Source organism: Gavialis gangeticus, unplaced genomic scaffold (assembly GCF_001723915.1).
Source record: "Gavialis gangeticus isolate Ggan-Ray unplaced genomic scaffold, GavGan_comp1, whole genome shotgun sequence".
NCBI classification, from domain to species: Eukaryota; Metazoa; Chordata; order Crocodylia; family Gavialidae; genus Gavialis; species Gavialis gangeticus.
In genome coordinates, this window is record NW_017729031.1 from 52,834,231 (window position 1) to 52,849,574 (window position 15,344).

General features: G+C 44.0%; 1 protein-coding gene across 1 annotated transcript in view; it reads left to right on the forward strand.

Moving 5' to 3' along the window:
• UBR3 (ubiquitin protein ligase E3 component n-recognin 3 (putative)) overlaps nt 1-15,344 on the forward strand; it is a 354,426-nt gene that overhangs the window by 104,396 nt on the left and 234,686 nt on the right. The window contains exons 15-19 of the mRNA XM_019522846.1: nt 2,505-2,633; nt 2,720-2,772; nt 4,541-4,674; nt 9,206-9,291; nt 12,079-12,220. Coding sequence (XP_019378391.1) covers nt 2,505-2,633; nt 2,720-2,772; nt 4,541-4,674; nt 9,206-9,291; nt 12,079-12,220 — 544 coding nt within the window. The remainder of the gene's footprint in view (nt 1-2,504; nt 2,634-2,719; nt 2,773-4,540; nt 4,675-9,205; nt 9,292-12,078; nt 12,221-15,344) is intronic.

The following is a 15,344-nucleotide window of genomic DNA, read 5'->3' on the forward strand; positions in this document are numbered from 1 at the left end:
GATTGTAGCCTGCTTCTTCCTTCTAGTGTGCCCACGTCCCCCCACATCTTAGTGTCATCAGCAAATTTGAACAGGGTGCTTTTCACCCCCTCGTCCAAATCACTGATGAAGATGTTGAACAGTGCGGGCCCGAGGACCGAGCCCTGCGGAACCCCACTGCCCACGTCCTTCCAAGTTGAGAAGGACCCATCCACTACCACCTTCTGGGTGCGGCCCTCCAGCTAGTTGGCGACCCATTTGACTGTGTGGGTGTCTACGCCACAGCCTCCCATTTCATCTGCAGCTGCTGATTTGAACATGTCCAGCCCCATCAGAAGTTCCCTGACTATGTCCTCCCTGACCCTAGGCTTGGCTGTGCCTCTCCCGAGTCCATCCGGAATCCCAGTGTGGGGGATGTCCCAGTCCCTGCTCAGAAACATGGAGGCAAAGAATTTGTTAAAGAGGTCAGCTTTATCATCTGGTGCATTCACCAAATTGCCAAGCATGTCCTGCAGGGGTCCCGGTACCTTCTTTTTACCCCCTATGTATTTAAAACAGGACTTGTTAGCTCTGATCAGGGTCGTTAGTCCCAGTTCCGTGTCCGCCTTAGCCTTCCTAACAGCCCCCCTACAGTCTCAAGCAATTGGAGCATCCTCCTTGATGATGGCCCCTCCCTTCCATTGGGTGTACACCTCCTTTTAAGCTTTCAGATGTTTCTAAATGCCTTTGGTTAGCCATGGGGGCTTTTGAGCACTCTTGCCCCCTTTGAATCATGTTGGGACTGTCACCCTTTGGGCTTGGAGGATTGTCTCCTTAAGGAACGACTGCTCGTCTTGGACTCCCAACTCCCCTATTCCCCAGGACCTCAGTGCCTCCTGGACTAATCTCCTTAACTCATTGAAATCGGCCCTCTTGGAGTCAAGGGCTGCTGCCTTGCTGCAGGCCTTTGACACCCTGCAGTAGATAGTGAGTTACAGTGGGCGATGATCGCTATCGCCCAGGTAGTCGAGAACCCGCAGCCCCCTCACCAGGTCGTTGCCTGTGGCCAGGACCAGGTCCAGCAAGGCATTTCCCCTGGTGGGACTGTGCACCTCCTGGGTTAGGTGGAGGGTCATGTATCTCGGCTAGGAACGTACGTGAGTGGTCAGACCTGGCTGACTGCTCCTCCCAGGAGATGTCTGGGTAGTTTAGGTGACCCATGATGACCACATCTTTTGACTTAACTGCCTCCGCGAGCTGACCTGAGAATTCCCAGTCCAGCTCTTCCCCCTGGTTGGGTGGTCGATAGTAGACCCCCACCGTTAAGTCCCTTTCCCCCCGACCCTCTTGTATTCTAACCCAGAGCACTTCAGTCTGCCCCTCCTCTGACCCAGTGCTGTTTGCTGAGGACATGTATTGCTCTTTGACGTAGAGCGCCACATCCCCATCTTTCCTCCCCATTCTATCCTGCTTGTACAGTCTGTAGCCCTTGATGTTTACCGCCCAATCATGGTTTAGTTGCACAATATAATAAAGAGCTAACCTGTACCTCATAATTTAAGTATATTTAAATATACAGTAAGTGGAAGACAACATCATTGTGGAATGTAAGAAAAAATAGGTGAGAGCATAGGTTTATCAGAGATTAAATAATTAGATTATACTGATTTGACTGATATAGATTATACTGATTTGACAGATTACATGAACCAACATTTTTTCTTCACTTGCCAAGGAATTTAATTGTGTGATACTGTCAAGATTGTAAAATAAGCTTGGATGGTTTATCTCTCGTGAGAAATACACTCAGAATCAGGATCACATTTGACATTTATGCAGATTTATGCAATTGATGTTCATATGTACAAATTAAGCGTGTGGCAATAATGCAAAGACCTGGCTGAGAACTTTTTATTCCTTAGCTACTTATATAATCCGTATAGTAACACCAATTTGTGCTGAAGTTAGAAAGAAAGAAAGAGAAAAAGTTGATTAGTCATTGACCGCTTATTTAATATGCATGCCCAGTTTTTAAAGTACTTTTACAGGACATAGAATCATGGAGTACTCTGGTCTGAAAGCATGGTATCAGTGTTACAGACCTGTGTGTGGTATTTACTTTTCCAGAAGGGAAAGTAGATAACTACTAAAGTGGAACATAAGGATCTTAATTTAGGTAGGATATCTTGCTAACATGTCTTGCATAGCTTGCAAAAATACCAAAATATTGTTTTAATAATCCAAGCCTTATGTTTCATTCAGCACTATATTTTAATATGATGCTTAGTGTGTACATTTATTACTGCCCTAGGAAGAAGAATGCCATATATTGGTACAAACTAAATCTATTTAAGTATTTAGGTGTGGTTTTTATATGGTTTTCATCCAATATTTGATGTATTTCATCCCTGCTCATATTGAGTTATAAGGGATAACTAGTTGCTGCTGCCCTGAGACACAGCTGCCATTTGGCCAAATGCATGAATTTCCTTGAACTGTTTGTGTATATTTGTTTCACCTATCCTTTTTATGTTATTTTATATTAGGCAAGCCTTTCTGAAATCCACAGTAACATGTGGGTAAGGAATGGTCTACAAATTAAAGGACAAGCAATGACTTATGTGCAGTCTCATTTTTGTAATTCAATGATTGATCCTGATATCTACTTATTACAGGTAAGTTATACTTTTTGTGACCCCAGGTACTCTTTACCAGAGCATGATCAACCAATTAATGTCATTAATGTATTCTCATTTTACAGGTCTGTGCTTCTAGGCTTGACCCAGATTACTTTATTTCATCAGTTTTTGAAAGGTAAGTTGAAAGACAGGATGAACACTATTGTTTGGTGCTTCACCAATTACTAACTAAAATTATATAGCAGAGAAAGGTGCATACCTACTAAATTCCCTCTCATGCCACAGTTTTCCTTGAATATTCCAGTGAGGTGGCTTCATTTGTCCTCCTTTTCACTCCTGACTGGCTTTGAATTTACTCTTTAAGGCAGTGCTTCCCAAACTTATCTTCAGTGTGACCCCATTTATGACCCCATTTTCTCAGCATGGCTCCTCACTCCCAACCCACAGCCCCCCACAACCCCAGGTGCCCCTCACTCCCCACCAACAGCCTGTTGGTCTGCTGGTGCTCGTCTGCTCGTCACTAGGTGCTCCAGGGCCAGGTAACACAGTCCCCTAGTCCCTCTCTTTCCCTCCCTGCCAGCAGCGCCCAAGCCCTGGCTGCCACCGATGGGAGGCAGTGGCTGCTGTGGCTGGAACAGAGTGCAGAGCCCCGCTTCCCCCCCACACTTACCCCATCCCTTCTTCATGGTAGGCAGCACTGCTGGAGTGGAGCACTGCTGGAGTGGGGGCAGGGGGCGGATGCAGGCTGCCCGCTACAGGCTTGGGGCTCCCCACCCAGCTGGCCTCCTCCCAGGGGCTCCACGGCCCAGTGGACTGGACCCAGCACAGGAAGGAGAGAGCACCACGCCACCTTGACTGCCAAGTTGAGGTGCCCCCTGCTCATCCGGCAGCAGTGTGGGCACAACTCCATGCTGGTGCCGTGCCTCACCTTGGCAGCATGGTGGTGTGGCGGTCCCACCCATTGAGCCACAGAGGCAGCTCCTGGGCCGTAGAGGGAGCTGGTCCAGCCCAGGTGCTGCCCTGCACCCCATGGGACATGGAAAATCTCAGGGAGCATGGTTATTGTGACCCAGTCCACTGATGCTGCGACCCCATTTGGTGTCATGACCCACAGTTTGGAAACAGTCTCTCTATGGTGCTTATTCTCAATCAAAGTCTATGGCACCTAGGGTGCCTTGAGAAGGTTGCTCCAAAGTTACACAGCATTAATGCTGTTAGGCATACAGATAGGATTCATAAGATAAACCGAGAGTTTTCAAATAGGAATTCATAGCGTTAAAAAAATTCTGATCTGTTGTTTTCTTTCTGAGTTCTTTGCAACAGAAAAACTATTCTATTATTTTTCTGTAGTAAAAACATGAGCGAAAACCAAGAGCTAGCATTTTTTGAGGGGTTCCTTGAGTCTAATGAGGGGTACATCAAATCGAAAAAGGTTGAAAACCACTGCTCTCTAAGGTGTGCAGTATGTTTATGAAACTATAGAGCTGAATCTTCTGTGAATCTCTGGTGTATATTGCATGGCCCACTGTGCAAACACTTAGGAAGAATGAATAGAGCTGCAGCATTAAGAATCACAGGAAGTCTGCTTGCTTCTGTTGAATGAAGGAAAAGTAGGATATGAAAGTAGGCTGTTTGATGTTTGGTTTTTTTTAATATTTAATTGATATAAATGCTAGGTATTTTTGTATATGGAGTGAGTTATAACTATAATCCCTTCTGGATGTAGCAAAATAAAAGTGCTTTTTCTGTTAAACAACTTTCATTTCATGGCTTGTATCTAATTAAATTGTATTACTTTTATTTTATTATGTATTTCTTTAAGGCCTGATCCTGACTGCTACTTCAATAGAAGTAGATAGTTGCACGTATTCAGTACCTCAGCATCAGGCTGTCAATACTGAAGGATCCAGTCAGTTGTTCTAACTTGGTTCCATCTTCTCTAGATTCAAGGTGGTGGATCTGTTAACAATGGCATCACAACATCAGAATACAGTTCTTGATTCAGAGCATGAGAGATCTATGTTGGAAGGAGCCTTAACTTTTCTTGTCCTTCTTTTAAGTCTTCGCTTACATTTAGGTAAGAATCACAATTATTTAGATACGTATATTACTGTAACATAGCATTTATAAGCATTTGGTTTCCAATCTTTCAGCATTTAATAGCTACCCTATAGCAATACAGGTAGAACCTATTAATTAAATCATTTTTAATTTGGTTTCAGTTTCACCAATTACTTCAACTTAAGGATAGAAATGGAATTTAAATTACAATCCAGTCAGTTCTTTTCTCTGATTGAAATAAATGTTTGGATTTGTTATGTTACATGCATTGGGTACAGATTAAAGCTTGGATATTCATACCAGTTGAATAAAAAAAATCAGTACTTTTTAGTTGTAATGACTATTTATGACTGAACTGTTTTTCCTTTCGTGACTTTCACCTTCCTTTATTAACTACATGTATTTGTATTGTTTAATGGAAAATACTGGGTTTCTGATATTTGTATCCACTTAAGCCAAGTGCAGTTGAATGCTGAACATCTGTACTCCAATCAGCTGTATGTTGCTGTATATTGTTTCTGCAGTGCTCCAAGGCGGCAGTGATGACAGTGGAGGGAGTGGCAGGGCAGCCTGGGTATGGGCTCTGGGCAGCTGCAACAAGAAGCACCCAACAGCAGTGGGGGATGGGGGCGGGTGGTGCTTGAGCAGCAATTTCTGCCCATCCGCCACTGCTGCTGCCTCTGCTCAGTGTGGGTGGGAGGTCTGGAGCAGGCACAGGACAGGCTGGGTTAGGGCTGTGTTCTGGTTCCAGCTGCTCTGGAGCTGGTCTGCTCTGCTAGGCTGAGACTGGAGCAGGTGTGGGGCAGGCCAGAGTTGGAGCTGTGTGTGTGGGTCCCTGCCAGTACCATGGGACTGGGGCCAGTGGCAGTGCCAGCCAGAAAGAGCTTCTGCTGTTGCCTCAGCTGCCTAGAAAGGCAGGGCAGGCCAGGGACTGAGTTCTGTTGGTGGTGGTGTGTGGGCTGTTGTGGGGATGGGACGTGGGGAGCAGTGCAGTGGCAGCTCCCCAGAACTGCCTGCATGGCCTGTGAACAAAATAATTGGCTGCTCCTGGTCTAGCTCCATCCTCTTTTGAGCCTCCCCTTCAGGTACTTAAAGGCTTCTATTAAATCCCTCCTCAGACATCTCTTTTCTAGACTAAATAAGCCGAGGGCCCTCAGTCTTTTCTCACAAATCATGTTCCCCAGCCCAATCACCATTTTTGTCACCCTCTGCTGGACTCTCTCCAATTTGTCCACATCCTTTCTGTAGTGAGGGGCCCAAAACTGAACACAGTACTCCAGATGTGGCCTCCCCAATGCTGAATAGAGAGGAGTAATCACTGCCTTTGACCTACTGGCAACGCATCTACTAATGCAGCCCAGTATGCCGTTAACCTTCTTGGCAACAAGGGTACACTATTGGCTCATATTCAACTTCTTCTCCACTGTAACTCCCAGGTCCTTTTCTGCAGAGCTGCTGCCCATCCAGTCATCCCCCAGCCTGTACTGGTGCATGGGATTGTTCTGTCCTAAGTGCAGGACTCTGCACTTGTCCTTGTCAAACCTCATGAGATTCCTTTTGGCCCGATCCTCCAATTTGTCTAGGTTACTCTGAATCTGTACCCTACCCTTCAGTGTATCTACTACTCCCCCCCAGCTTGGTGTCAACTGCAAACTTGCTGAGGGCGCACTCTATGCCATCTTCTAGGTTGTTGATGAAGATATTGTACAAAACCAGCCCCAGGGTACTCCACTTGATAGTGGCTGCCAACTAGACATCAAGCCAATGATTACTGTTCTTTGAGCCTAATGCTCCAGCCCATTTTCTATCCGCATTACAGTCCATTCATCCAGCCTGTATTTCCTTAGCTTGCCTGCGAGAATGTTGTGGGAGACCATATCAAAAGTCTTGCTAAAATCAAGGTACACCACTAGGTGTGCACAGAGATTTTTAGGGCTGATACTGATGGCCAATTTTTAAGGAGACATATCAGTCAATACTGATCCGATTTCTGATTCCAGCCTGGAAGCTTGAAAGCAGTGCCCAGGTGCTAAGTCTGTTGTGGTGGAAGGGGAGAGGGGGAAGAGAAGGGGCATGGGGAGGTAGATTGAGTCCCCTGCAGTGAGGGAGGGTGTGGGGCTGGGACAGGGTGCAGGACAGAGCCACAAGCGGTTCATCTGGGGGGTGCAGGAAGGTGGTTTCCATCACTGTGCGGGAGGACGTTGGGGGCAGAAGGTCCTTGTGCAGGGCAGGGCAGGGCAGCTGCCTCTGTGGGCTGGGGCTGGAGCTGGGGTTGTGCTGGACTCTTCCCAGTAGGGGCTGGTCTGCGCTGTGCTCAGGGCGGGCAATAGTGTCACTGGGAGGGGGCTATGGAGGAGGGCTTAAGTCACCCCAAAATTCGCCATAGCCCTCCAACCCCACCTCCTCCTACCACCACCACTGCATGCCCCAAGCACAGCCTGGCCCAGCATCTGCCAGGAAGAGCCTGGCGCAGCGGCAGCACACCTTGCCCTGTCCCACCATGCATAGATCTGGGGGGCACATGCCTCTGACGCCCTCCTGGGGTGCGTGCAGTGGTGGGAGCCATCCACCATATGAGGCACAGCTCCGTCTCATGCCTACCCCACCCTGGCTGGGCAGCACCTGCCCTGGCCCCACTTCCTCCCTCACCGCAATAGCCTTGATCTGCTCCCCCCACACTCCTTCCCTCCCCTCTCCTCTTCCACCACATCAGACTTACCAGCTGCATGCAGCTCTCCAAACTACCCAGCTGTGTTCCTCGCTCCCTACATGCTGCACTGTGGCACATGCACAGGGCATGTATTGGCCAAATTATTGGCCACATCAAACCTATTTTCGACACAGCCAATTTTCTTTGTATCAGTGCTGATCAAATATTGGACTGATGTATTGGTGCACCTCTGTATACTACATTCACACGTCTCCCCATGTCCACAAAGCCAGTCATCTTATTATAGAAGGCAATCAGATTGGTCTGGCATGACTTGCCCTTAGTGAATCCATACTGCCTGTTCTTAATTACCTTCTCTTCCTCCAAGTGCTTAGGAATGGATTCCTTGAGGATCTGCTTCGTGATTTTTCCAGGGACTGAGGTGAGGCTCACTGGTCTGTAGTTCCCTGGATCCTCCTTTTTCCCTTTCTTAAATATGGGCAATATGTTTGCTTTTTTCCAATCATCTGGGACCTCTCCTGATTGCCATGAGTTTTCAAAAATGATGTCCAGTGGCTCTGCAGTCTCATCAGCCAACTCCCTCAGCACCCTTGGGTGCATCCCATCCAGCCCCATATGTCCATCTTTTCTAAATAGTCCCTAATCCGTTCTTTCACCACTGAGGGCTGCTCACCACCTCCCCAAGCTGTGCTGCCCAGTGCAGTAGTCTGGGAACTGACCTTGCCCGTGAAGACTGAGATAAAGAAGGCATTGAACACTTCAGCTTTTTCTTCATCCTCTGTCACAAGATTGTCTCCCCCATTCAGTAAGGGACCCACACTTTCCCTGATCCTCCTCTTGCTACCAGCATACTTGTAGAAACCCTTCTTGTTACCCTTCACATCCCTTGCTAGCTGCAACTCCAATTGTGCTTTGGCCTTCCTGACTTCATCCTTACATACCCAAGCAGTGCTCTTATACTCCTCCCTAGTTATTTGTCCAGGTTTCCACTTCTTATCAGCTTTGTATTTGTGCTTTAGTTTACTGAAGAGTTCCCTGCTGAGCCAAGCTGGTCTTTTACCATACTTACTAGCCTTCCTGCGCATCAGGATGTTTTTTTTCTGCACTCTCAGTAAGGCTTCTTTAAAGTAGAGGCAGCTCTCCTGGACTCCTCTTCCCCTCAGACTGGCTTCCCAGGAGATCCTGCCCGTGAGTTCCCTGAGTGAGTCGAAGTCTGCTTTTCTGAAGTTCAGGGTCCTTACTCTGCTGCTCTCCGTCCTTCCTTTCCTCAGGATCCTGAACTCAAGTTTGTTTCATTATTTTTGATGCATTGTCTTCTCAAACTACAAAGCATTCCACATTCCACAGTTGTTAGTTCTTATATGTTGTGATTCTGTAAATATGCGTACTACTTTTGCATAAAGTTAACCATGTTCACTGGTACTTATGAGATTTGATCCTGTGATTACTACAGATCTTGATTAGTGTGATTACTGATTCATCCTATTCTGTTTTGTTGAGCTTTGTTTGTTACCATATTTTGTGACACTTTGAAAAAGTTGCTGTGTATTACCTGTTCAGTGGGCTGTTTTCCAAACAGCACATATATGGTGATAATTCAATGAACAGTTATTACAAAACTCTTTAGAACAATTTTAAATAAATCTATTAAGTTTTAGATACCTTATAAATAGAAAAAACAATGAAAAGGTCTACAGTTTAAGCTTAGAAATTATTTATTTATTTACCTGTTTATTTATTTGAATATCAAATTGTTGAGCCTTACATTTCTAGTTAAATTTTAGTAAGTTAAAACATTACCTATGTAATTAAATAAAACATTTACCTGTATCTACCTTTTTTCCTCAGATATTTAATTTTATTTTTATTGTTTTAGGAATGACTGATGACGAGATCCTCAGAGCAGAGATGGTTGCCCAACTTTGTATGAATGACAGGACTCATAGCTCATTACTAGATCTCATATCCTTGGCGTCCATTAATAAATTTAAACTTGATTTATGTAATTGACAATAATAGCCTTGTTTTTAGAGCTGTGCAAAGGTAACATAGATTTGTGGTGTTCTTTTGAAACCTTGAAATTCTCTCATAGTACTGCAGTCTTCCTTGCTAGTGCATGGGAAAATAAGTTGTGAAACTTCGCAATAATTTTTAGATGTTTTCAATATAAAATACTGCATTATTTACAAAACCTCTCTTAAAATGAAAACAAAACAGACAGAGCCTTTGGATTTGAGGCAAGGATTGTGTCAACCTATCTGTTTGTTTAGAATGTAGGAAAATGGGGGCTTCTGGGTTGGAACTTCTGGCCTTGGATACACATTTATTTGTAGCACTACAAAGCTGTCCAGGGTCTGTGAGTACTGTTGTAATGCCAAAAGATGGCATCACAGTTCTCCTGCTCTTAGCTTTTGATTTAAAGATTAAAGATAGCAAACCTGAATCAAATTTTAAAATCCCCAGGGACTTGAGTGGGACACTATATATTTGGTTACGTTAAAAAAAACTTTACACGAAGATTGAACTCCATGCTGCGTTTCTGGAATATAGTGTGTTTCCTTTGTTCAGATAGCTAAAAAAAACAAACAATAAAAAACCTGTTATTTGTTGGTTATTTTACTATTACCTTTCCAAGACCTCAGTCTACTTAATACTTTGCATGCAAGTAAGATGGATGTGTTTGCTGCGCTAAAGAATAATACAATCCAATTGTAGACATTGCTTCTCTGTGCCTTAGGCCCCTCTATAGCTTACAGGTATTATGCAATTAACTGGTTAATAGTACAGTTACCTGGAGACGAGCCACATATGCAAAGTAGCCATCACAAAATAAAAAGCTTCAACTAGCTGTAAAGTTATACCTAAAAAATGTGTATTATCTGTAGCTCTTGAGCTTTAATTTGCATGTGCAGCAGGGTTTCCCCCATTAGCTGACAGGGCTCCCAGCTCCAGGGATACACGTTGCCCAGCAGAAACCCCCCGGCCTTTGAGACTGAGGCAGCTTCGATCCTGAGGGCTCAGGGGTGTGGGAAACCCATGGACACTGGGGATATCTGGTCCCAAAGGTTTCCTGCACTGCCAGGGTGGGGAGATCACTGCAGCGGCGATCCTCCTGCCCTGGGGGTTTCATGCATCAGGGGATTGGGATTTCCCTGCTTTGGGGTTGCTTCGATTATACCCCTGCAGCTGGGAGCACCTCAACTGGAGTGTATGAGGCTCCCAGCTGCGGGAGCTTGCTTCTTGCCAGTGCAGGGGAAGCCTGAGGTAGGGCTTCCTCTTGCACTGGCAATAAGGCACAATGGGATTTAATGGCAATCCCACAATTGCACCTCCTGCCATGCATGTGTGAATCATGCATTAGATTAAATTGCTCCTTTACCTGCATGTGTAGAGGGGGCCTTAGTTATCCTGTCTGTAAAAGGGGCAGTATGCATCTCTTCTGATACCAACCTTCCTTGTTAACAGACTCACTGTCTGCTGATAAAAGCACTATTCTAAGAGCTAGGAATTATTTCATTATTTATTATTGTTTTACACGGGCAAAAGTTAAAGATGGGAAGGCTTGATTGAACTTTACAACAATAAAAGATGTGAAACTAAGCTGAAATTATTGAATCATTTTTAATCTAATTTTTTGTCACTCTTCCAGATTCATTTCTAGTTCTAATCCACCTCCATTGTTGTACAGACAATTTTTAAGCAAAATTCACAGGTTTCCCTCTCTCTGCATTTTTCAGGCACTCTGTTCCCCACTTTTCTTTCACATAAATTGTAAATCATCTCCTTCAATATCCTTTATTTGAGGTCTTAGCACAAATGGGCATTTGTGTTTTATTGTATGCTTAAAAGAGAACCATCAGGATATCTTTTTCTGTCTTTCTCTAGTTGTGCTTCATCAGCATTCTGCTTTGTGGCTTTTAATGCCAAATTTCAATCTTCCATCCCTTCCATGCCTCTTGATTCATGGGGCAGATCAGCCTTTTGGTTAGTCAGCTTGCATGTCTCAGTTTTTTCTTAAATCTTATGCCTACTGCTTGATAGACCAAATAAGTGGTTAAAACAAAACAGCTAAAGCAGAGCTGCCCTTATGATTTCTGGAGCTGCTGAAAGAGGGTGATCAGCAAATGAGGTTTTTTTTTCTCCTGGGACTAATACCAGAAAATGAGATATGGTCAATCTAGGTAAAAAACTTGCAGGGAGCATTAGAATTCAGTCATCTGCTAGCTTTTCTCTTGTTTAGTCCTAAACACAAAATATATGGTTACTATTATTACTAGTAAAACAAAAGTGATAATCATCACCTGAATGTGTAAGAATGTATATAAAGAAATCTCCAAACTTTGTTTTGTATGCATTTCTAATCAGTAGTGTGAGGTTGCTTGTAGTTTTTCCTTCTGGAAACTTCCTGTGACCTTAGCAGTATTAAGATAAGAAAGTTTAACGATATATTTATGACTATTTGTAGTTGCCTATATTTTTAGTATGGAACTTCTTAATAAGCACATGACAGTTGGAGCAATGTAAGTGAATTAGAATTATACCCAAAATGTTTGATTGAGTTCAGCAAGACATGTCATTGCTGTGGAACTGCTGTAGAATACAGACCTCTTGTGGTAGAAATGAAGCATTGTGAAAATTCAGCCTCCTAGATACAAATTTATTAAAATATTAGATAAAATGATATGCTGTGCTTCTGCTAGTAAATAGTCCTTAATAGCAATTTGTTGCTTTTCTTAACTTAACAATCACATTCCAGAAAACCCAAATCCCAAAAGTGGCATTATTCCAGGAAGTTTAAGCTTTGAATCAGTGTTGTCAGCTGTGGCTGATTTTAAAGCTCCTGTTTTTGAACCTGGAGGTTCCATGCAACAAGGAATGTATACTCCTAAAGGTAAGTTGGCATTGTGTATGTATTAAGAAATGTAGAGGTTAAGATACTTACCAGCTAAAAGACAATGATTTATCCCCCTTTGTTTCTACTTTCTCATAATTCTCTCGCAAACGTTTCATGGAGTCAGCTTTGATGTAGGATGAGTTTTTGTTTGTTGACTAACCATAAGCCCCAAGAAGCCAAACGTTAGCTGTGTTATCAGAAGCCAGTGCTAAAATTAAATACAGAAAATCTTGTTAATTGCAATGTACTGATCTGCACGCTGTATGATTTGGATGCAAAAAAAATTAGTCTCTTTAATGAAGATTTTAATAGCCATGTGCCCTATTGATGTCTTATATTATCAAAATGTCATTATTTTTACTTTTGTGGCTTTCAAGATAAGTGAGCAAACTATGCCTGGAGATGCTTTTTTGGTCTTTTAAGATTACAGTTTCCAAATTACCAAGTAAACAGTCTGCAGTGACTGACTTAGTCACTAGTGGGAGTTAATGAGATTCTACTATAGAAACTTGTTCTGGACATTCTAATGCACTGGATTTGGAAAAATAGATAGGTTTAAAATATATATGCAAGAAGGTGAATGCAGTCTTGTTGTAATATACTGCAATTCTATTGTCAGACCAATTATTTCTCTTTTGAGACATGGTGTGCTTTTCAACCGTTTCATAGATTTCATAGAGGTTAGGGCTGGAAGGGACCCTGAAGTTCATAAAGTCCAGCCCCCTGCCCCAGGGGCAGGGAGTCAGCTAGCTGTTTGTTTTCCCCAACGTTTAACTTTACAAACATAAGACTCACCATACTGGGTCAGACCAGTGGTCTGTCTATCTATCTTAGTATTCAGTCTTCAACAGTGGCAGAAATAGATGCTAGAGGGAGAACACTGACCTGGGTATCTCTAGAGTCATCTATTCCCTATTTAGTATCCTCCCTGGGAACCACCATTATTGGTTTAGGGATGCCAGAGGAAGCATCTTCAACCATTCTGTTTAAAAGCCATTAACAGAGTTATCATACATGAATTTATCCAGTCCCTTTCTGAACCTGTGTTATCTGCCTCCACCACCTTCTGTGGCAATGAATTCCATAAGTTTAACTATGTGTTTTGTAAAAAAGTATGGAACTTTTTTCCAGGACATTCAGTGAGGACTTCTTACATAGCTGTTCTAACCACTGTTTAACCTGCCTGATACAGCAGTGGTCTAATCTAAGAATATGAGGTCAAGAAGGGGAATAGAATCAGGCTGTTTCTCAGGGGAGGGAGGATATTTTTGTCCTTAAAAAAACAGGGATATCCTCAAGGAGCAGGTAGAGGACATCTGTGATTTGAAATCCCTGGCTACTGTATGTCAGAGAGGATATTTTATACCAGTGTTATGTAAAACTGCTGGTGGCCCAACTAGTATGGGCCCTGTGCTTCCCCAGTTGCCCACTGCCTTAGTGTGTACCACTTCCTGTGATGTGGGCCTCTGAACCATGCATGTGAGCACACTGCTTCTCCCTCGCTTCCCTCCCAGAGTGCTGTGTGTAGGCCCCTAGCTGTGTCTAACTCCCGGGGCTGTGGGCTCCCCAACCCTGGCCTGCCTGGGTGGGTGGGGAGGGGGCAGTGCAGGATGCAAAAGCTGGGGATGAGAAGGGGAACCTGGAACCTCTGGCTGCTGCTGCAGCATAAGTAAAGGGAGTCATGGTAGTGTCTGGGTTGGAGCCTTGTGGGCCACATGCAGGTCACCAGTTGGCCAGCTCTGTTTTACACAGAAACAAATCCTACATATCCAAAAAAGTATGTACCTTAGCTATTCAAAGTATGATTCCTTTCTGAGAGAGAGGAAAAGATTTTTTGGGAGTGATATCTTTTGTTAGACCAAATATATAGCTGGGATAAAGGTAGTCAAGCTTTCAGGTGGTAAGAATTTGCAATTGAAAGCTTGCTAACTTTATTCTAACTATACAGTTGGTCCAGTAAAACATATCACCCGCAAAATATCCTTGCCTCTTGCATAATTCCTGGACCTTCATGACCACAACATGGCTCTAACACTGTCAGTTCCTTTCTAACTGATTCCAGTCCAAATGAGTTTCTTCATGTTTCTGTTGTCTTTGTGCCTGCCTATGAGCATTAGAGTGGCAACTCCTTTAGAATAAGCTCAAAATAGATCCGTGAGCATAGAAAAAAATAAATCTCTTTAACATGACTTAAATACCAAAAACAAAAGTTTGTTTTATTTTAACCAAGTAAGTGGCTGCTAGCAAACCTGCCTTCATTTTTGGATAGGAAAACACAGAAGATTTAAACTCTAGAGGCTTCATAGTTTCATAGACATTAGGGTCGGAAGAGACCTCAGCAGATTATCAAGTCTGACCCCCTGCCTCAGGCAGGAAAGAGCGCTGGGGTCATATGACCCCAGCCAAGTGCTTGTTCAGTCTCCTCTTAAAGGTAGGGGAGAGCACCACCACCCTTGGAAGCCCATTCCAGATTCTGGCAATCCTTACCATAAAGAAGTTCTTCCTGATGTCTAACCTGCATCTGCTCTCTATCAGTTTATGGCCATCATTTCTAGTTACTTCAAGGGGTGCCCTGGTAAACAGAGCATCTCCTATCCCTTGCTGCCTCCCTCCCCTCCCCCGCAAATGAATTTGTAGGTGGCCACAAGTTCACTTCTCAGTCTTCTCTTGTGGAGACTGAAGGGATTCAGATCCCTTAATCTCTCCCTGTAGGGCCTTACCTGCAGGCCCCTAATGATACGAGTGGCCCTCCTCTGGACCCTCTCAAGGTTATCCACATCCATCTTGAAGTACGGTACCCAAAACTGGATGCAGTAGGCCAGCTGCAGCCTCACCAGTGCTGTGTGAGGGGAATTATCACCTCCCTGGACTGTTTGTGTTGCATCTGCTAATGCATGATAAAGCGCGGTTAGCTTTACTGATCACTTGATCATACTGACAATTCATGTTCATCTTGGAGCCAACTGCGACTCCAAGATCCCTTTCTGCGACAGTGCTGCTGAGAAGGTCATCCCCCAGTCTGTAAGTGTGTTGGTAATTCCTTCTCCTTAGGTGAAGCACTTTGCATTTGCTCTTGTTGAATTGCATCCTATTCTGTTCTGCACACTTCTCCAACCTGTGC